Source organism: Notolepis coatsorum (genome assembly GCF_963971535.1).
Source record: "Notolepis coatsorum genome assembly, chromosome: 3".
In the NCBI taxonomy this organism is placed as follows: Eukaryota; Metazoa; Chordata; class Actinopteri; order Aulopiformes; family Paralepididae; genus Notolepis; species Notolepis coatsorum.
Window position 1 is genome coordinate 1,573,464 of NC_140167.1, and position 24,084 is coordinate 1,597,547.

The 24,084-nt window shown below is 44.9% G+C and overlaps 1 protein-coding gene across 1 annotated transcript in view; it reads right to left on the bottom strand.

Annotated features, from left to right (window-relative positions):
- The window catches only part of LOC311225104 (DNA (cytosine-5)-methyltransferase 3A-like), a gene marked incomplete at its 5' end in the record, with an annotated part of 142,360 nt that overhangs the window by 22,131 nt on the left and 96,145 nt on the right, over positions 1-24,084 (bottom strand). Inside the window, 2 exons of the mRNA XM_084310310.1 lie at positions 19,986-20,065; positions 22,720-22,764. Of these exons, the coding sequence (XP_084166436.1) occupies positions 19,986-20,065; positions 22,720-22,764 (125 nt within the window). The remainder of the gene's footprint in view (positions 1-19,985; positions 20,066-22,719; positions 22,765-24,084) is intronic.

Here is a 24,084-nt window from a genome sequence, read left to right on the forward strand (position 1 = left end):
GCATATTTATTAGAACATTTAATTACAGCACTATGTTATCAATACACGTTTATAAAACAAGGCATATTTAGCCAAAATATGTTGCCAGAACATTTATAATTTTTTTTTAAATCAATATTTATTTTTTCTTTTTTTACTTGCCACTGTCACCTACCCACAACCCCACTTTGGGTCGCAACCCGTAGTTTGAGAACCGCTGATTTAGACAGTTTGGAGTCTGGGGTTTTGTGTTAAAGGGGGAGAGTGGGGGGGGGGGGGGGGGGGGGGGGGGGGGGGCTGGTCGAACCTGTTGCTATGCCGTCGAACAGGGACAGGACCCGGATCGCCTGCCTCTTCTCCGCCATGACCGGGGGGTAAGGCTGCGATGGTTCCTGGGAGAGACAACGGCAACAAGGAGGAGAAATCAGCCTTATGTTCCTACAGCCCTATGTTCCTACAGCCCTATGTTCCTACAGCCCTATGTTCCTACAGCCCTATGTTCCCACAGCCCTATGTTCCCTCAGCCCTATGTTCCCTCAGCCCTATGTTCCTACAGCCCTATGTTCCTACAGCCCTATGTTCCTACAGCCCTATGTTCCTACAGCCCTATGTTCCTACAGCCCTATGTTCCCTCAGCCCTATGTTCCTACAGCCCTATGTTCCCTCAGCCCTATGTTCCTACAGCCCTATGTTCCCACAGCCCTATGTTCCTACAGCCCTATGTTCCTACAGCCCTATGTTCCTACAGCCCTATGTTCCCTCAGCCCTATGTTCCCACAGCCCTATGTTCCTACAGCCCTATGTTCCTACAGCCCTATGTTCCCACAGCCCTATGTTCCCTCAGCCCTATGTTCCTACAGCCCTATGTTCCTACAGCCCTATGTTCCTACAGCCCTAGGTTCCCTCAGCCCTATGTTCCTACAGCCCTATGTTCCTACAGCCCTATGTTCCTACAGCCCTATGTTCCCACAGCCCTATGTTCCTACAGCCCTATGTTCCTACAGCCCTATGTTCCCACAGCCCTATGTTCCCACAGCCCTATGTTCCTACAGCCCTATGTTCCTACAGCCCTATGTTCCCTCAGCCCTATGTTCCTACAGCCCTATGTTCCTACAGCCCTATGTTCCTACAGCCCTATGTTCCCTCAGCCCTATGTTCCTACAGCCCTATGTTCCTACAGCCCTATGTTCCTACAGCCCTATGTTCCTACAGCCCTATGTTCCCACAGCCCTATGTTCCTACAGCCCTATGTTCCTACAGCCCTATGTTCCTACAGCCCTATGTTCCCTCAGCCCTATGTTCCCTCAGCCATATGTTCCCTCAGCCCTATGTTCCCTCAGCCCTATGTTCCTACAGCCCTATGTTCCTACAGCCCTATGTTCCCTCAGCCCTATGTTCCTACAGCCCTATGTTCCTACAGCCCTATGTTCCTACAGCCCTATGTTCTTACAGCCCTATGTTCCCTCAGCCCTATGTTCTCACAGCCCTATGTTCCTACAGCCCTATGTTCCTACAGCCCTATGTTCCTACAGCCCTATGTTCCCACAGCCCTATGTTCCTACAGCCCTATGTTCCTACAGCCCTATGTTCCTACAGCCCTATGTTCTCACAGCCCTATGTTCCTACAGCCCTATGTTCCTACAGCCCTATGTTCCTACAGCCCTATGTTCCTACAGCCCTATGTTCCTACAGCCCTATGTTCCCACAGCCCTATGTTCCTACAGCCCTATGTTCCTACAGCCCTATGTTCCTACAGCCCTATGTTCCCACAGCCCTATGTTCCTACAGCCCTATGTTCTCACAGCCCTATGTTCCTACAGCCCTATGTTCCTACAGCCCTATGTTCCTACAGCCCTATGTTCCCACAGCCCTATGTTCTCACAGCCCTATGTTCCTACAGCCCTATGTTCCTACAGCCCTATGTTCCTACAGCCCTATGTTCCTACAGCCCTATGTTCCTACAGCCCTATGTTCCCACAGCCCTATGTTCCCACAGCCCTATGTTCATACAGCCCTATGTTCTCACAGCCCTATGTTCCTACAGCCCTATGTTCCCACAGCCCTATGTTCCCACAGCCCTATGTTCATACAGCCCTATGTTCTCACAGCCCTATGTTCCTACAGCCCTATGTTCCTACAGCCCTATGTTCTCACAGCCCTATGTTCCCACAGCCCTATGTTCCCACAGCCCTATGTTCATACAGCCCTATGTTCTCACAGCCCTATGTTCCTACAGCCCTATGTTCCCACAGCCCTATGTTCCTACAGCCCTATGTTCATACAGCCCTATGTTCTCACAGCCCTATGTTCCTACAGCCCTATGTTCCCTCAGCCCTATGTTCCTACAGCCCTATGTTCCTACAGCCCTATGTTCCCACAGCCCTATGTTCCTACAGCCCTATGTTCTCACAGCCCTATGTTCCCACAGCCCTATGTTCCCACAGCCCTATGTTCATACAGCCCTATGTTCATACAGCCCTATGTTCTCACAGCCCTATGTTCCTACAGCCCTATGTTCCCTCAGCCCTATGTTCCTACAGCCCTATGTTCCCACAGCCCTATGTTCCCACAGCCCTATGTTCCTACAGCCCTATGTTCCTACAGCCCTATGTTCTCACAGCCCTATGTTCCTACAGCCCTATGTTCCTACAGCCCTATGTTCCCTCAGCCCTATGTTCCTACAGCCCTATGTTCCTACAGCCCTATGTTCCCACAGCCCTATGTTCCTACAGCCCTATGTTCCCACAGCCCTATGTTCCTACAGCCCTATGTTCCCACAGCCCTATGTTCCTACAGCCCTATGTTCCCACAGCCCTATGTTCCCACAGCCCCATGTTCCCTCAGCCCTATGTTCCCTTAAAGGAACACGCCAACATTTTGGGAAAAAGCAGACATGGCCGGTTAGTCAGTGAGGTGTTAGTTGGACAATGCCTAAGCTAACCGGCCATGTCCGCTTCCATTCATTGTGCTAAGCTAGGCTAACGTGCAGCCAGATAGCTTTCTACTGAACGCACAGAGAGGAGACTGGTATCCATCTTCTTGTCTCTCTCTGGAGAAGATGGTAAGCTACAGCAGTAATTTCCCAAAATGTGGGCGTGTTCCTTTAACCCCCGCCGGTGCAGTTACTCACAAAGTCCTGGTCGTGGTTGTTGGCGAAGAAGTGCTGCAGCCGGCAGGGCCAGTCGGGGCGGCGCTGCAGGAGCCCCAGGGAGCCCTCGCTGCCACACATGTAGCAGTTCCAGGGGTCCTCCTTGATGGCCAGCTGGGAGGCCCCGGGCCCCACCAGGAGGTCCACACACTCCACACAGAAACACCTGCAACCCGAGAAAACAACGTGGGGTTCAGTCCTCGTGCTTGTTGTGGATGATGTACAACAGTTACATCCTGTTCCAGAACGATAATACAGCGTGATCTATGTGATACATATATACATTAGAGACGCGTGTTTGGGTACTTGAACATGTGCTATATATATGATATACTATTAATATACTATTATTTATTATATATGTGTATGTGTATATATGTAATGTATACTATATATATATATACTTTTGAGATAACTCTGTTGTGCGTCCAAGTCAGTGTTTGTTTGTCTTCTTGTTTACTTTGTCTCTTTCTCTGTTTAATGTTGTTATCTGTTCTATGTGGACAATGACAATACAATAATGCATAAATACTTTCACTACAAAAAAGTGAAAAAAAAGAAACACCTGCCCAGGGAGTGGTATTCTGGTCGTTGTAAACAGCGACTCCTACAGGTCGGTCAGGGCGCCTGCACAGCGAGGGAGGGAGATGGTGAGGGTAGTGTGAGCCTCCCACGCGTTACACCTCGCCAATGAGAGTCCGCGCTGGCAGGTGAAAAGAGAGCCGCTGGCCGTCTCCACATGTATCGGAGGAAGCGTGTGGTAGTATCTATCAACCCTCCCTAGACCGACCAGTGGGGGGCACATGCGAGCAATGACCAATTGCTCCGATGTTGCTCTCCAGCTGCCGGTGATACAAGTGGGCTCGCTCTGAGGGAAGGAGGCCGTTCACGCTAGTGGAGGAGGAGGAGGAGGAGGAGGAGGAGGAGGAGGAGGAGGAGGAGGAGGAGGGGGAGGTGGAGGAGGAGGAGGAGGATGGGGAGGAGGAGGAGGAGGAGGAGGAGGGGGAGGTGGAGGAGGAGGAGCAGGAGCAGGAGGGGGAGGAGGAGGAGGAGGAGGGGGAGGAAGAGGAAGAGGAAGAGGAGGAGGAAGAGGAAGAGGAGAGGAGAGGAGGAGGAGGAGGAGGAGGAGGAGGAGGGGGAGGAAGAGGAGGAGGAGGAGGAGGAGGAAGAGGAAGAGGAAGAGGAAGAGGAGGAGGTGGAGGGGGAGGAGGAGGAGGAGGAGGAGGAGGAGGAGGAGGGGGAGGAGGAGGAGGAGGAGGAGGAGCTGGAGAAGGAGGAGGAGGAGGAGGAGGAGGAGGAGGAGGAGGGGGAGGAGGAGGAGGAGGAAGACAGCGATGCCAGCGGGGAGGCCGACACCGCCCTCCGATGCCTGGCTGGGTTTCCCGAAACGGGTTGTGTGCAAAGAGCACAGCCTCTCCATTTGCACAACGTGCACGAAATAAAAAAATATATAAACATCTATTTGTCTTGTTCAATTCAGGTAGTTTCATGTAGGTCAAACACGAGTGATTAGCTGCATCAACTGTACATGTATTGCAGGACAATGTGTGCCATGCAGTGCATCTGTGTTGATACAATTATATATATTGTATATAATATATTTTAGGCAGTTTCATGGCATGAATTGCATTTCTCTGTAGACCGCAGCAGCGATAGAAATATAGGGCGAAATGGCGAATGTAGCTGTGCATTCACTGTACATGTATTGCAGGACAATGTGTATACTGCCTAATATCTGTGTTGGTACAATTATATATAAAACGATATATATTTGAGCGACTAGCCCCTCTACACTAGCGCGAACGGCCTCCTTCCCTCAGATCGCGCAAACCGAACGCGGAAGTGCAACTCCGTTAGGGAAAATATACACGCTTCCAGGCCATCGGCTACACGCATAACTTTAACACTGCTTTAATAACACTGCATTATCGAGACAGCGCCCATATGAGGATCTGGCCGGTAATGAATTCCAAGAGTAGGGTAAATCTGCAGTGCCGCTCGGTGACATTGAGTAGGATACGGTATTACAATGGAATAAAAGCCAAAACAACCTTGCAGTTACACTCCCTGCCAGGTGGGGGTGCTGCAGCCCCTTCCCACGTCACTGGCTCATACAAAACCAAGCATTTCACTGTAATGTACATGTACTTTATATGTGACAAATAAAACAAAACTATTGAACTATTGTCATTATTACTTGCACTTTGTTCTATGTTCTATTATTCTATTATCTAACTACCTACCCTACCTGTAACCCCCCCCACACACATGCTGCTATGACACCTGAATTTCCCCGAGGGGATAAGTAAAGGAACGCTTGACTTGACCCTTGACCCCTCGTAGTGACGTAAGCAAAGAAGTCTCTGACACTCTGACGGAAAGTCTCGCATGTATGTTAAATCTTTTTGCATTTTTTCCCTCCTAGTGTGAGAATTCCTGCAACGTGTTCTTTGACTATTTCCTTCGTGTTTGTTGACCAAACCCCTCCTCCTTTACTCCTGGTGAACTTCATGCCAGGACGCTGTGTGGTATAAATGGTTTAAACACGGTGCAGTCATTGGATCACCATGGCGCCACTGTTATACCACCGTGGTATAATCCAATTTAAAGGAGTCATATCATATCATATCATGGAGAATGGGTTTTCCTTAGTATGGATAGCTTTTTGCCTCATCTTGTTGACTTATTGTTATGATTTTATATGCTGTGTGATTTTATATGCTTTTTATTTTGGCTCATTTCTGTATCTACAATCGACGTGACTGTAAATGAGGGAAACCTCAGCTGCCTTTTAAGTTTAATTAAAGGTTTGAAATTAAATTAAATTTGTTATTTGGGCTCTGAGGGGGAATGACATAGATACTCCTTGAAGGCCTCAGATCAACGAGCCTAAACAAGCTGTTCAGAATTATTGCAGCTTGTGATGTCATAGAAGGACGAAAGAAGCTTTATAATGAATCAATTAGCTGTACTTTTAGGAGCCGGGGAAATGTTTAAACATTTTTCTTTTCATTTAAAGGGGAACTATCTTATAAATGGCCTTTTTGAGTGTTTAGCATTGTTTCCTAGCTATGTGAACTTATATTAATATGATCTATGTCTCAAAATTCTCATATTGGCGCATTCTTCCAATTCTCCTCTCACAATATTCACCCTCACTGAACTGAGTCGTTTGAAAATGTGCCTATATGTGATGTCAGAGAGACACCGCTGCATGTTAATGTGGCTCCTCAGCACCAGCACCTGCACCCCAGTCCACATCATATAGTCACTGCTGCATGTTAATGTGGCTCCTCAGCACCAGCACCTGCACCCCAGTCCACATCATAGTCACTGCTGCATGTTAATGTGGCTCCTCAGCACCAGCACCTGCACCCCAGTCCACATCATATAGTCACTGCTGCATGTTAATGTGGCTCCTCAGCACCAGCACCTGCACCCCAGTCCACATCAGCTCAAAACGGCTCGAGATCTTGAGGTAGAAAAATGCTGTTTTTGAGGACTTGATTAGAAATACAAAACAATGAATAAAAAAATATATATATATTACAGAGGTGTTCCATAGACTCACAGGAATTGTGTAAAAGTGCCCAAATAGTGAAAGAAATAGTAAAATAGTTCCCCTTTAATGAATTTCAATTAATTGAATTAATAACTAAATGTGGCGTCTTCTTGCTCCACAACCACCAAAAACAACGTGTCCAATACAAGGGAAGAGAGAGATGCTGGGAATGAATTTAGACAAGTTTCTTTGCAAAAGAAAAAGCGTAACAAACATGTTCCACAGATTCAAGGAGGTCGTATGAGAGGCTGAGATCACATGGGACACCTTTCTGATGCAGCTGCTAACCCTAACTACACGTCTCTCTTCCAAACTACACGTCTTGCGTTTCGCTCTCAGTTGAAAAACTTTAATCTTTATCAACACGGTGCGACCTGACGTCGACGTCACCTTCTCGTCGACGGACCAATCAAATCATCCGAGGGGAGGGATTACAAAATCTGAGGTTATCTGAAGAGAAATCGACAGCAGGTCAAACCAATCGATAACGGAGGAGAAGCTAATGTTGGCAGTTTTTCCGACAAACCTTGTTGGTATGACCGGGTCTTACCACGACCGAGGAGGGCTGTGAGTAGTGATGTGTGTACTGTATGTAACGTTAGCTGTATGTAACTTATGTAGTGATGTGTGTACTGTACGTAACGTTAGCTGTATGTAACTTATGTAGTGATGTGTGTACTGTATGTAACGTTAGCTGTATGTAACTTATGTAGTGATGTGTGTACTGTATGTAACGTTAGCTGTATGTAACTTATGTAGTGATGTGTGTACTGTACGTAACGTTAGCTGTATGTAACTTATGTAGTGATGTGTGTACTGTATGTAACGTTAGCTGTATGTAACTTATGTAGTGATGTGTGTACTGTACGTAACGTTAGCTGTATGTAACTTATGTAGTGATGTGTGTACTGTACGTAACGTTAGCTGTATGTAACTTATGTAGTGATGTGTGTACTGTACGTAACGTTAGCTGTATGTAACTTATGTAGTGATGTGTGTACTGTACGTAACGTTAGCTGTATGTAACTTATGTAGTGATGTGTGTACTGTACGTAACGTTAGCTGTATGTAACTTATGTAGTGATGTGTGTACTGTATGTAACGTTAGCTGTATGTAACTTATGTAGTGATGTGTGTACTGTATGTAACGTTAGCTGTATGTAACTTATGTAGTGATGTGTGTACTGTACGTAACGTTAGCTGTATGTAACTTATGTAGTGATGTGTGTACTGTATGTAACGTTAGCTGTATGTAACTTATGTAGTGATGTGTGTACTGTACGTAACGTTAGCTGTATGTAACTTATGTAGTGATGTGTGTACTGTACGTAACGTTAGCTGTATGTAACTTATGTAGTGATGTGTGTACTGTACGTAACGTTAGCTGTATGTAACTTATGTAGTGATGTGTGTACTGTACGTAACGTTAGCTGTATGTAACTTATGTAGTGATGTGTGTACTGTACGTAACGTTAGCTGTATGTAACTTATGTAGTGATGTGTGTACTGTACGTAACGTTAGCTGTATGTAACTTATGTAGTGATGTGTGTACTGTACGTAACGTTAGCTGTATGTAACTTATGTAGTGATGTGTGTACTGTACGTAACGTTAGCTGTATGTAACTTATGTAGTGATGTGTGTACTGTACGTAACGTTAGCTGTATGTAACTTATGTAGTGATGTGTGTACTGTACGTAACGTTAGCTGTATGTAACTTATGTAGTGATGTGTGTACTGTACGTAACGTTAGCTGTATGTAACTTATGTAGTGATGTGTGTACTGTACGTAACGTTAGCTGTATGTAACTTATGTAGTGATGTGTGTACTGTACGTAACGTTAGCTGTATGTAACTTATGTAGTGATGTGTGTACTGTACGTAACGTTAGCTGTATGTAACTTATGTAGTGATGTGTGTACTGTACGTAACGTTAGCTGTATGTAACTTATGTAGTGATGTGTGTACTGTACGTAACGTTAGCTGTATGTAACTTATGTAGTGATGTGTGTACTGTACGTAACGTTAGCTGTATGTAACTTATGTAGTGATGTGTGTACTGTACGTAACGTTAGCTGTATGTAACTTATGTAGTGATGTGTGTACTGTACGTAACGTTAGCTGTATGTAACTTATGTAGTGATGTGTGTACTGTACGTAACGTTAGCTGTATGTAACTTATGTAGTGATGTGTGTACTGTACGTAACGTTAGCTGTATGTAACTTATGTAGTGATGTGTGTACTGTACGTAACGTTAGCTGTATGTAACTTATGTAGTGATGTGTGTACTGTACGTAACGTTAGCTGTATGTAACTTATGTAGTGATGTGTGTACTGTACGTAACGTTAGCTGTATGTAACTTATGTAGTGATGTGTGTACTGTACGTAACGTTAGCTGTATGTAACTTATGTAGTGATGTGTGTACTGTACGTAACGTTAGCTGTATGTAACTTATGTAGTGATGTGTGTACTGTACGTAACGTTAGCTGTATGTAACTTATGTAGTGATGTGTGTACTGTACGTAACGTTAGCTGTATGTAACTTATGTAGTGATGTGTGTACTGTACGTAACGTTAGCTGTATGTAACTTATGTAGTGATGTGTGTACTGTACGTAACGTTAGCTGTATGTAACTTATGTAGTGATGTGTGTACTGTACGTAACGTTAGCTGTATGTAACTTATGTAGTGATGTGTGTACTGTACGTAACGTTAGCTGTATGTAACTTATGTAGTGATGTGTGTACTGTACGTAACGTTAGCTGTATGTAACTTATGTAGTGATGTGTGTACTGTACGTAACGTTAGCTGTATGTAACTTATGTAGTGATGTGTGTACTGTACGTAACGTTAGCTGTATGTAACTTATGTAGTGATGTGTGTACTGTACGTAACGTTAGCTGTATGTAACTTATGTAGTGATGTGTGTACTGTACGTAACGTTAGCTGTATGTAACTTATGTAGTGATGTGTGTACTGTACGTAACGTTAGCTGTATGTAACTTATGTAGTGATGTGTGTACTGTACGTAACGTTAGCTGTATGTAACTTATGTAGTGATGTGTGTACTGTACGTAACGTTAGCTGTATGTAACTTATGTAGTGATGTGTGTACTGTACGTAACGTTAGCTGTATGTAACTTATGTAGTGATGTGTGTACTGTACGTAACGTTAGCTGTATGTAACTTATGTAGTGATGTGTGTACTGTACGTAACGTTAGCTGTATGTAACTTATGTAGTGATGTGTGTACTGTACGTAACGTTAGCTGTATGTAACTTATGTAGTGATGTGTGTACTGTACGTAACGTTAGCTGTATGTAACTTATGTAGTGATGTGTGTACTGTACGTAACGTTAGCTGTATGTAACTTATGTAGTGATGTGTGTACTGTACGTAACGTTAGCTGTATGTAACTTATGTAGTGATGTGTGTACTGTACGTAACGTTAGCTGTATGTAACTTATGTAGTGATGTGTGTACTGTACGTAACGTTAGCTGTATGTAACTTATGTAGTGATGTGTGTACTGTACGTAACGTTAGCTGTATGTAACTTATGTAGTGATGTGTGTACTGTACGTAACGTTAGCTGTATGTAACTTATGTAGTGATGTGTGTACTGTACGTAACGTTAGCTGTATGTAACTTATGTAGTGATGTGTGTACTGTACGTAACGTTAGCTGTATGTAACTTATGTAGTGATGTGTGTACTGTACGTAACGTTAGCTGTATGTAACTTATGTAGTGATGTGTGTACTGTACGTAACGTTAGCTGTATGTAACTTATGTAGTGATGTGTGTACTGTACGTAACGTTAGCTGTATGTAACTTATGTAGTGATGTGTGTACTGTACGTAACGTTAGCTGTATGTAACTTATGTAGTGATGTGTGTACTGTACGTAACGTTAGCTGTATGTAACTTATGTAGTGATGTGTGTACTGTACGTAACGTTAGCTGTATGTAACTTATGTAGTGATGTGTGTACTGTACGTAACGTTAGCTGTATGTAACTTATGTAGTGATGTGTGTACTGTACGTAACGTTAGCTGTATGTAACTTATGTAGTGATGTGTGTACTGTACGTAACGTTAGCTGTATGTAACTTATGTAGTGATGTGTGTACTGTACGTAACGTTAGCTGTATGTAACTTATGTAGTGATGTGTGTACTGTACGTAACGTTAGCTGTATGTAACTTATGTAGTGATGTGTGTACTGTACGTAACGTTAGCTGTATGTAACTTATGTAGTGATGTGTGTACTGTACGTAACGTTAGCTGTATGTAACTTATGTAGTGATGTGTGTACTGTACGTAACGTTAGCTGTATGTAACTTATGTAGTGATGTGTGTACTGTACGTAACGTTAGCTGTATGTAACTTATGTAGTGATGTGTGTACTGTACGTAACGTTAGCTGTATGTAACTTATGTAGTGATGTGTGTACTGTACGTAACGTTAGCTGTATGTAACTTATGTAGTGATGTGTGTACTGTACGTAACGTTAGCTGTATGTAACTTATGTAGTGATGTGTGTACTGTACGTAACGTTAGCTGTATGTAACTTATGTAGTGATGTGTGTACTGTACGTAACGTTAGCTGTATGTAACTTATGTAGTGATGTGTGTACTGTACGTAACGTTAGCTGTATGTAACTTATGTAGTGATGTGTGTACTGTACGTAACGTTAGCTGTATGTAACTTATGTAGTGATGTGTGTACTGTACGTAACGTTAGCTGTATGTAACTTATGTAGTGATGTGTGTACTGTACGTAACGTTAGCTGTATGTAACTTATGTAGTGATGTGTGTACTGTACGTAACGTTAGCTGTATGTAACTTATGTAGTGATGTGTGTACTGTACGTAACGTTAGCTGTATGTAACTTATGTAGTGATGTGTGTACTGTACGTAACGTTAGCTGTATGTAACTTATGTAGTGATGTGTGTACTGTACGTAACGTTAGCTGTATGTAACTTATGTAGTGATGTGTGTACTGTACGTAACGTTAGCTGTATGTAACTTATGTAGTGATGTGTGTACTGTACGTAACGTTAGCTGTATGTAACTTATGTAGTGATGTGTGTACTGTACGTAACGTTAGCTGTATGTAACTTATGTAGTGATGTGTGTACTGTACGTAACGTTAGCTGTATGTAACTTATGTAGTGATGTGTGTACTGTACGTAACGTTAGCTGTATGTAACTTATGTAGTGATGTGTGTACTGTACGTAACGTTAGCTGTATGTAACTTATGTAGTGATGTGTGTACTGTACGTAACGTTAGCTGTATGTAACTTATGTAGTGATGTGTGTACTGTACGTAACGTTAGCTGTATGTAACTTATGTAGTGATGTGTGTACTGTACGTAACGTTAGCTGTATGTAACTTATGTAGTGATGTGTGTACTGTACGTAACGTTAGCTGTATGTAACTTATGTAGTGATGTGTGTACTGTACGTAACGTTAGCTGTATGTAACTTATGTAGTGATGTGTGTACTGTACGTAACGTTAGCTGTATGTAACTTATGTAGTGATGTGTGTACTGTACGTAACGTTAGCTGTATGTAACTTATGTAGTGATGTGTGTACTGTACGTAACGTTAGCTGTATGTAACTTATGTAGTGATGTGTGTACTGTACGTAACGTTAGCTGTATGTAACTTATGTAGTGATGTGTGTACTGTACGTAACGTTAGCTGTATGTAACTTATGTAGTGATGTGTGTACTGTACGTAACGTTAGCTGTATGTAACTTATGTAGTGATGTGTGTACTGTACGTAACGTTAGCTGTATGTAACTTATGTAGTGATGTGTGTACTGTACGTAACGTTAGCTGTATGTAACTTATGTAGTGATGTGTGTACTGTACGTAACGTTAGCTGTATGTAACTTATGTAGTGATGTGTGTACTGTACGTAACGTTAGCTGTATGTAACTTATGTAGTGATGTGTGTACTGTACGTAACGTTAGCTGTATGTAACTTATGTAGTGATGTGTGTACTGTACGTAACGTTAGCTGTATGTAACTTATGTAGTGATGTGTGTACTGTACGTAACGTTAGCTGTATGTAACTTATGTAGTGATGTGTGTACTGTACGTAACGTTAGCTGTATGTAACTTATGTAGTGATGTGTGTACTGTACGTAACGTTAGCTGTATGTAACTTATGTAGTGATGTGTGTACTGTACGTAACGTTAGCTGTATGTAACTTATGTAGTGATGTGTGTACTGTACGTAACGTTAGCTGTATGTAACTTATGTAGTGATGTGTGTACTGTACGTAACGTTAGCTGTATGTAACTTATGTAGTGATGTGTGTACTGTACGTAACGTTAGCTGTATGTAACTTATGTAGTGATGTGTGTACTGTACGTAACGTTAGCTGTATGTAACTTATGTAGTGATGTGTGTACTGTACGTAACGTTAGCTGTATGTAACTTATGTAGTGATGTGTGTACTGTACGTAACGTTAGCTGTATGTAACTTATGTAGTGATGTGTGTACTGTACGTAACGTTAGCTGTATGTAACTTATGTAGTGATGTGTGTACTGTACGTAACGTTAGCTGTATGTAACTTATGTAGTGATGTGTGTACTGTACGTAACGTTAGCTGTATGTAACTTATGTAGTGATGTGTGTACTGTACGTAACGTTAGCTGTATGTAACTTATGTAGTGATGTGTGTACTGTACGTAACGTTAGCTGTATGTAACTTATGTAGTGATGTGTGTACTGTACGTAACGTTAGCTGTATGTAACTTATGTAGTGATGTGTGTACTGTACGTAACGTTAGCTGTATGTAACTTATGTAGTGATGTGTGTACTGTACGTAACGTTAGCTGTATGTAACTTATGTAGTGATGTGTGTACTGTACGTAACGTTAGCTGTATGTAACTTATGTAGTGATGTGTGTACTGTACGTAACGTTAGCTGTATGTAACTTATGTAGTGATGTGTGTACTGTACGTAACGTTAGCTGTATGTAACTTATGTAGTGATGTGTGTACTGTACGTAACGTTAGCTGTATGTAACTTATGTAGTGATGTGTGTACTGTACGTAACGTTAGCTGTATGTAACTTATGTAGTGATGTGTGTACTGTACGTAACGTTAGCTGTATGTAACTTATGTAGTGATGTGTGTACTGTACGTAACGTTAGCTGTATGTAACTTATGTAGTGATGTGTGTACTGTACGTAACGTTAGCTGTATGTAACTTATGTAGTGATGTGTGTACTGTACGTAACGTTAGCTGTATGTAACTTATGTAGTGATGTGTGTACTGTACGTAACGTTAGCTGTATGTAACTTATGTAGTGATGTGTGTACTGTACGTAACGTTAGCTGTATGTAACTTATGTAGTGATGTGTGTACTGTACGTAACGTTAGCTGTATGTAACTTATGTAGTGATGTGTGTACTGTACGTAACGTTAGCTGTATGTAACTTATGTAGTGATGTGTGTACTGTACGTAACGTTAGCTGTATGTAACTTATGTAGTGATGTGTGTACTGTACGTAACGTTAGCTGTATGCAACTTATGTAGTGATGTGTGTACTGTACGTAACGTTAGCTGTATGTAACTTATGTAGTGATGTGTGTACTGTACGTAACGTTAGCTGTATGTAACTTATGTAGTGATGTGTGTACTGTACGTAACGTTAGCTGTATGTAACTTATGTAGTGATGTGTGTACTGTACGTAACGTTAGCTGTATGTAACTTATGTAGTGATGTGTGTACTGTACGTAACGTTAGCTGTATGTAACTTATGTAGTGATGTGTGTACTGTACGTAACGTTAGCTGTATGTAACTTATGTAGTGATGTGTGTACTGTACGTAACGTTAGCTGTATGTAACTTATGTAGTGATGTGTGTACTGTACGTAACGTTAGCTGTATGTAACTTATGTAGTGATGTGTGTACTGTACGTAACGTTAGCTGTATGTAACTTATGTAGTGATGTGTGTACTGTACGTAACGTTAGCTGTATGTAACTTATGTAGTGATGTGTGTACTGTACGTAACGTTAGCTGTATGTAACTTATGTAGTGATGTGTGTACTGTACGTAACGTTAGCTGTATGTAACTTATGTAGTGATGTGTGTACTGTACGTAACGTTAGCTGTATGTAACTTATGTAGTGATGTGTGTACTGTACGTAACGTTAGCTGTATGTAACTTATGTAGTGATGTGTGTACTGTACGTAACGTTAGCTGTATGTAACTTATGTAGCAGTGATCAGTAATAATAATAATAGATTCCATTTGTAATGCGCTTTACAGTTGTGGGGCAAATCTCAAAGCGCTACAGTTAAAAGAACTTAAAAACTAGCGAGAATAAAGGAAAGAAAGAATATAAAAATAGGCAAGACATAGAAAAAACATAGAATAACATAGAGAAACATAGAATAAATAAAACTGATAAAAGAAATTGGTAAAAGAACATAAAATGTGTGGAGCAAAAGATTTGATAAAAAGTCAACAGAAGGCTCTACTAAAAAGGTGAGTTTTGAGGCCTTTCTTAAAAACATCCCGTGGAGCTCTCAGGTAGTCAGGGAGAGCGTTCAGGGGAGCGGAGGAGCAAAAAGCCTGATCTCCCAGTGGTATGGCTTGTTGCACCCTCTCCACCCTGTGCCCTCTCCACCCTGTGCCCTCTCCACCCTGTGCCCTCTCCACCCTGTGCCCTCTCCACCCTGTGCCCTCTCCACCCTGTGCCCACTCCACCCTGTGCACTCTCCACCCTGTGCCCTCTCCACCCTGTGCCCTCTCCACCCTGTGCCCTCTCCACCCTGTGCCCACTCCACCCTGTGCACTCTCCACCCTGTGCCCTCTCCACCCTGTGCCCACTCCACCCTGTGCCCTCTCCACCCTGTGCCCTCTCCACCCTGTGCCCTCTCCACCCTGTGCCCTCTCCACCCTGTGCCCTCTCCACCCTGTGCCCTCTCCACCCTGTGACACAGACCGTGACGACGAGGCGGAGCCACAGCGACAACACTCACCGGCAGCAGTTGTTGTTGCCACACATCAGCACCTCTCGTCCTCCACAGCAGATGGTGCAGTAAGACTGGTAGCCGTCATCGTCGTACTGGTAGGCACACTCCAGGAAGCAGTTCTGCAACAGGGAGGGGGGGGGGGGTTACTTCCTGGTCTACAGGGAGGTGTGGTGGTTACTTCCTGGTCTACAGGGAGGTGTGGTGGTTACTTCCTGGTCTATAGGGAGGTGTAGTGGTTACTTCCTGGTCTATAGGGAGGTGTAGTGGTTACTTCCTGGTCTATAGGGAGGTGTAGTGGTTACTTCCTGGTCTATAGGGAGGGGGGGTGGTTACTTCCTGGTCTACAGGGAGGTGTGGTGGTTACTTCCTGGTCTACAGGGAGGTGTGGTGGTTACTTCCTGGTCTACAGGGAGGTGTAGTGGTTACTTCCTGGTCTATAGGGAGGTGTGGTGGTTACTTCCTGGTCTATAGGGAGGTGGTGGTTACTTCCTGGTCTATAGGGAGGTGTGGTGGTTACTTCCTGGTCTATAGGGGAGGTGTAGTGGTTACTTCCTGGTCTACAGGGAGGTGTGGTGGTTACTTCCTGGTCTATAGGGAGGTGTAGTGGTTACTTCCTGGTCTATAGGGAGGTGTAGTGGTTACTTCCTGGTCTATAGGGAGGTGTAGTGGTTACTTCCTGGTCTATAGGGAGGTGTAGTGGTTACTTCCTGGTCTATAGGGAGGGGGGGTGGTTACTTCCTGGTCTACAGGGAGGTGTGGTGGTTACTTCCTGGTCTACAGGGAGGTGTGGTGGTTACTTCCTGGTCTATAGGGAGGTGTAGTGGTTACTTCCTGGTCTATAGGGAGGTGTAGTGGTTACTTCCTGGTCTATAGGGAGGTGTAGTGGTTACTTCCTGGTCTATAGGGAGGTGTAGTGGTTACTTCCTGGTCTATAGGGAGGTGTAGTGGTTACTTCCTGGTCTATAGGGAGGTGTAGTGGTTACTTCCTGGTCTATAGGGAGGTGTGGTGGTTACTTCCTGGTCTATAGGGAGGTGTGGTGGTTACTTCCTGGTCTATAGGGAGGTGTAGTGGTTACTTCCTGGTCTATAGGGAGGTGTAGTGGTTACTTCCTGGTCTATAGGGAGGTGTAGTGGTTACTTCCTGGTCTATAGGGAGGTGTAGTGGTTACTTCCTGGTCTATAGGGAGGTGTGGTGGTTACTTCCTGGTCTATAGGGAGGTGTGGTGGTTACTTCCTGGTCTATAGGGAGGTGTAGTGGTTACTTCCTGGTCTATAGGGAGGTGTAGTGGTTACTTCCTGGTCTATAGGGAGGTGTAGTGGTTACTTCCTGGTCTATAGGGAGGTGTAGTGGTTACTTCCTGGTCTATAGGGAGGTGTAGTGGTTACTTCCTGGTCTATAGGGAGGTGTAGTGGTTACTTCCTGGTCTATAGGGAGGTGTAGTGGTTACTTCCTGGTCTATAGGGAGGTGTGGTGGTTACTTCCTGGTCTATAGGGAGGTGTAGTGGTTACTTCCTGGTCTATAGGGAGGTGTAGTGGTTACTTCCTGGTCTATAGGGAGGTGTAGTGGTTACTTCCTGGTCTATAGGGAGGTGTAGTGGTTACTTCCTGGTCTATAGGGAGGTGTGGTGGTTACTTCCTGGTCTATAGGGAGGTGTGGTGGTTACTTCCTGGTCTATAGGGAGGTGTAGTGGTTACTTCCTGGTCTATAGGGAGGTGTAGTGGTTACTTCCTGGTCTATAGGGAGGTGTAGTGGTTACTTCCTGGTCTATAGGGAGGTGTAGTGGTTACTTCCTGGTCTATAGGGAGGTGTGGTGGTTACTTCCTGGTCTATAGGGAGGTGTAGTGGTTACTTCCTGGTCTATAGGGAGGTGTAGTGGTTACTTCCTGGTCTATAGGGAGATGTAGTTGTTACTTCCTGGTCTATAGGGAGGTGTAGTGGTTACTTCCTGGTCTATAGGGAGGTGTAGTGGTTACTTCCTGGTCTATAGGGAGGTGTAGTGGTTACTTCCTGGTCTATAGGGAGGTGTAGTGGTTACTTCCTGGTCTATAGGGAGGTGTAGTGGTTACTTCCTGGTCTATAGGGAGGTGTGGTGGTTATGTTATTGCTGTTTCCGGCCGGTCCACCATCTTGAAAACGCAATGTATTTGCCCATTTCTAAATCGTCTTGTTTAAAACAAATAAAGCATGAACATTTGCACGGTGTACCTTTCTGTGCTTATTCATCCACAATCTATAGCTCAACATGAAAATCTTCGCAATTAATCGTAAAAAAAAATCTTTGAATTTTATTTCAACCAAAAATGCTTAAACAATAATGTTAGTGATAGAAGGGAACTCATTTTGTCCAAAAATGGAAAGCTTTCCAATGTTCATGAGGCAGAATTGTTACAATAGTCGATAATCCATTTTCCCAATGATAAATCGCTATACGGGTGGACCGTGCAGGAAACTAAAGTGATGTCAGACTACACCTCCCTATACATATTGCCAATTTTTTTTTGACCTACTTTCCCCCCCCCCCCCCCCCCCTTTTGTATCCACTTTTTTCTCCTCTTTTTCTCCCCCCTCCCCCATGCTGCTATGATGCCCAAATTATTAATAAATAAAGCAATATCTTATCAAGTACATGGATGAATGAATTATTCTATTTACATGCAATTACATCTTCTTTCATTGTTATTCTTTGATTATTTGATATTGTTAGAAATAAACCGTTCAAGGCGGTTAGGTGGCCGAGCGGAGATTGCGTTCGTCACCAGCCCCGGAGCTGTGAGCTTGGTTCGCCTGTTCGAATCCAGCTCACAGCTCCGGGGTTGTCACCAGCTTGGCTGGCCGTCTGCACTAATACAATTGGCTGTATCAGAGGGTGGGAGAAGCTGGCGGGGTGGGTCCGGGTCGTTGTAAACAGCGACTCCTACAGTTCGGTCGGGGCGCCTGCTAAGCGCGGATTGGACGTGAGGGGGATAGTGTGGTCCTCCCACACGCTATGCCCTCTCAATGAGAATCCGCGCTGCCAGGTGAAAAGAAGCGGTGATTGGCTGGACGTGTGTCGGAGGAAGCACGTGGTAGCCTCCACTCTCCCAGATGATCTGACTGTGGGGGGTAAGTGCGCAGCGATCAGGAAGGGACTGGGAATTGGCATAACTAACATTGGGATGGGAGAAAATCGGAGGAAAATGGAGGGGGAAAAAGACCAAAAAAAGAAAAAAAGAAGAAATAAACCGTTCATTCATCATTACATGTCCTGCCACACAAGTGGCCCCTCCCACAAAGGGATGATACAATAAAATGTCAACTTCCAGTACTATTACTATAAACGATAAACTCCTTTCTGTAGATTTACAAAAAACGCGCTATAATAGGTACAATCCGGTACTGTGTCCCTCCTACACACGCTCTTACTTAAAAAGAAAATCAGTAAACACCCACAACAATAATAAAATAAATCATGACAATATGGGCAGTAAAAACTACTTTCACTTCCATGTGGCTACGTTCACACTGCAGGCAACAACAGTCACATGCGACTTTCATGTGACTTTTCTAGATTGACATTTTGTCACAATTCTTTACGTCCATCTTCTTTATTGTTTGTTTGCGCATGCGGGCCAGTTCAGGAGCGTGAGCGGTTCACACTGGAATCTGATATCGGCCACATTCAAAAATATAATGTGAACAACCAAACAACCCCCCCCCCCCCACCCAGATCTGAGTAATAAATCCGAATTGAGCATTAAGGCTTGCAGTGTGAACGTAGCTATAATCTGTCCTCATTAACAAGCACCCAAACACCTGTTTCAAGATTACAAGTAGAGTAATCCCACGATGTCCATGAAAACACACGTCGTCAGAGAGAACAACACAGACGTCCTCGTAGTAAAAAAGCACTGGAATGCGAAGGGAAAAAAAGTAAACTTTTTATTGGGTAATATCAGCCTGAGCTTAAAAACCTGTTATTGCTTTATATCATTATCTTTACGGCTTTAAAGGGAGCCGCACGTTTTTATACAGCAGTTAGTGAAATTAACTAGCCAGCGTGCCGGACGCTACCATCTCTCTCTAGACCAGCCCCCCGCTCACCCCCCTCCCTCACCCCTCACCCCCTCCCTCACCCCTCACCCCCCTCCCTCCCTCACCCCCTCCCTCACCCCTCACCCCCTCCCTCACCCCTCACCCCCCTCCCTCCCTCACCCCTCATCCCCTCCCTCACCCCTCACCCCCTCCCTCACCCCCCTCCCTCCCCCCCCCCCCCCACCCCTCTGTCCTCATGTCCTCACCTTACACCCCTGGCACATCCCTCCGGCAAACAGCGGGTGCTCCAGCGCCACGTTCAGGCTGCCACAGGAGATACACATGTCTGAGGAGAGAGAGAGAGAGAGGCGCGTGACGGTGGATAACAAGCCCAGGGCGCACGCACACACACACACACACACACACACACACACACACACACACACACACACACACACACACACACACACACACACACACACACACACACACACACACACGAGCCCAGGGCGCACACACACACACACACACACACACACACACAAGAGCCCAGGGCGCACACACACACACACACACGAGCCCAGGGCGCACACACACACACACACACACACACACACACACATAACTATGTACAGATACCGAGATGTCACTCCATGTTACCTGTTACCTGTTTACTGCACAATGTTGTTTTTTCATTTTTTGATTCTATTATATGTACCACTGTATTGCACATCGTTGCGGGCAAGACCACCCGCATTTCATTGTATACTTGTATGCCGTGACAATTAAAACTCTTGTCTTGACTTGACTTGACACACACGAGCCCAGGGCACACACACACATGAACCCAGGGCGCACACACACACACACACACACACACACACACACACACACACACACACACACACACACACGAGCCCAGGGCACACACACACATGAACCCAGGGCGCACACACACACACACACACACACACACACACACACACACACACACATGAACCCAGGGCGCACACACACACACACACACACACACACACACACACACACACACATGAACCCAGGGCGCACACACACGTGCACGCGCGGCCGTGGAGGTGTGAATGAGCGGCCCTCGCCCCACACGCACCGCGCCTAATGCGCCTGAACGTAATTATTTGAACAGCTGGGAGGCGAGCGGTCTTAGATTCATAAGTGAAAAGGCAATATGTTTGTAGAGTACAGTACAGTACAGTACACACAGGAGAGGCACTGAGGCCGCGGTGATGAAAACATGCAAACGTTTTTTCTTTTAAATGTTTTCTCTCAACCAGTGTGCCTTTGTTTTTTTTCCTTTTTAATTATATAAATAATAATTTTATTATTCAGCAGTTCACCAAATTTTTATTTTTTTTTATATTTTTTTCCTCTTCCCTGGAGTAGGCTAATATAATAATGAATGGGGGTGTAGTTCGGTAGAACCTTACAAACCACAAACCGCTAATCGGCCAGTCTTTCGTGCCGGTAGCCATCAGGCTCCACAAGCGTGGGCTGGAGAACTAACGGCTGGTGAACTTGAGAACAGGACAGAGAGGACAGAGAGGACAGAGAGGACAGAGAGGACAGAGAGGACAGAGAGGACAGAGAGGAACAGGACAGAGAGGACAGAGAGGAACAGGACAGAGAGGACGGAGAGGAACAGGACAGAGAGGACAGAGAGGACAGAGAGGACAGAGAGGACAGAGAGGACAGAGAGGACAGAGAGGACAGAGAGGAACAGGACAGAGAGGACAGAGAGGAACAGGACAGAGAGGACGGAGAGGAACAGGACAGAGAGGACAGAGAGGACAGAGAGGACAGAGTGGAACAGGACAGAGAGGACAGAGTGGACAGAGAGGAGAGAGAGGACAGAGAGAGGGCAGAGAGGACAGAGAGGAGAGAGAGGACAGAGTGGAACAGGACAGAGAGGAGAGAGAGGACAGAGAGGAGAGAGAGGGCAGAGAGGACAGAGAGGAGAGAGAGGACAGAGTGGAACAGGACAGAGAGGAGAGAGAGGACAGAGAGGAGAGAGAGGACAGAGAGGACAGAGAGGAGAGAGAGGACGGATAGGAACAGGACAGAGAGGACAGAGAGGACAGAGTGGAACAGGACAGAGAGGACAGAGAGGACAGAGAGGACGGATAGGAACAGGACAGAGAGGACAGAGAGGACAGAGTGGAACAGGACAGAGAGGACAGAGAGGACAGAGTGGAACAGGACAGAGAGGACAGAGTGGAACAGGACAGAGAGGACAGAGTGGAACAGGACAGAGAGGACAGAGTGGAACAGGACAGAGAGGACAGAGTGGAACAGGACAGCGAGGACAGAGTGGAACAGGACAGAGAGGACAGAGTGGAACAGGACAGCGAGGACAGAGTGGAACAGGACAGAGAGGACAGAGTGGAACAGGACAGAGAGGAGAGAGAGGACAGAGAGGAGAGAGAGGACAGAGAGGACAGAGAGGACAGAGTGGACAGAGAGGACAGAGAGGACAGAGAGGACGGATAGGAACAGGACAGAGAGGACAGAGAGGACAGAGAGGACAGAGAGGACGGATAGGAACAGGACAGAGAGGACAGAGAGGACAGAGTGGAACAGGACAGAGAGGACAGAGAGGACAGAGTGGAACAGGACAGAGAGGACAGAGTGGAACAGGACAGAGAGGACAGAGTGGAACAGGACAGAGAGGACAGAGTGGAACAGGACAGAGAGGACAGAGTGGAACAGGACAGCGAGGACAGAGTGGAACAGGACAGAGAGGACAGAGTGGAACAGGACAGAGAGGACAGAGTGGAACAGGACAGAGAGGACAGAGTGGAACAGGACAGAGAGGACAGAGTGGAACAGGACAGAGAGGACAGAGAGGAACAGGACAGAGAGGACAGAGAGGAACAGGACAGAGAGGACAGAGAGGAACAGGACAGAGAGGACAGAGAGGAACAGGACAGCGAGGACAGCGTGGAACAGGACAGCGAGGACACTTACCCTCTATGCTCCTGCTCTCTTGTCTCACTTCATGAATGAGGCGCTCTGAAAAGACAATATAAACACCAAATAAAAAAAACTAAACGAAATTGAGGTCACCGCTTGTAAATGTACCCATCTCAAACCCCGCCCTCTCTTCTTGATCCTCCAATCACAACTGTTGTTTTCCTCAGAACGGGTGTGTTGAGAGGAAGAAAAGATAAAAGATTTTATATTATGTACCCTTACTACTATGCTACTATACTTATACTACTACCTATCATGCTAATATGTCTATACTACTATCTACTATGTACTATTCTACTATACATATACTACTACCTATCATGCTAATAAGTCTATATGCACTCAGAGTGTAACACTCAAGTTCGATACTATTTGACCTCAGCTGCCAGAGATGTACCCTTCCTGCTGACTTGTTGTTCACAATCTGTGAGTCGGTTCGGACAAAAGCGTTCAGCTAAATGACTACATGTAAACAAAGCTTTACGGGTGTACCAGGCCAACTACATTCATATCGTTGAGCGAATAGGGAGGTGTAGTCTGACGTCACTCTGGAGCGCCCGCGAGGTCCACCCGTATAGAGATCCATCATTGGGAAAATGGATTATCGGCTATTGTAACAATTCTGCCTCATGAACATTGGCACACATTTTTGCACAAAATGAGTTCCCTTCTATCACTAACATTATTGTTTAAGCATTTTTGGTTGAAATAAAATGTGACGATTTTTTTTTACGATTAATTGCAAATATTTTCATGTTGAGCTATAGATTGTGGATGAATACGCACAGAAAGGTACACCATGCAAATGTTCATGCTTTATTTGTTTTAAACGAGACGATTTAGAAATGAGCAATGGGGGAATTACATTGCGTTTTCAAGATGGTGGACCGGCCGGAAACAGCAATAACATAACCACCACACCTCCCTATAGACCAGGAAGTAACCACCACACCTCCCTATAGACCAGGAAGTAACCACGACACCTCCCTATAGACCAGGAAGTAACCACCACACCTCCCTATAGACCAGGAAGTAACCACTACACCTCCCTATAGACCAGGAAGTAACCACGACACCTCCCTATAGACCAGGAAGTAACCACTACACCTCCCTATAGACCAGGAAGTAACCACGACACCTCCCTATAGACCAGGAAGTAACCACCACACCTCCCTATAGACCAGGAAGTAACCACTACACCTCCCTATAGACCAGGAAGTAACCACTACACCTCCCTATAGACCAGGAAGTAACCACTACACCTCCCTATAGACCAGGAAGTAACCACTACACCTCCCTATAGACCAGGAAGTAACCACTACACCTCCATATAGACCAGGAAGTAACCACTACACCTCC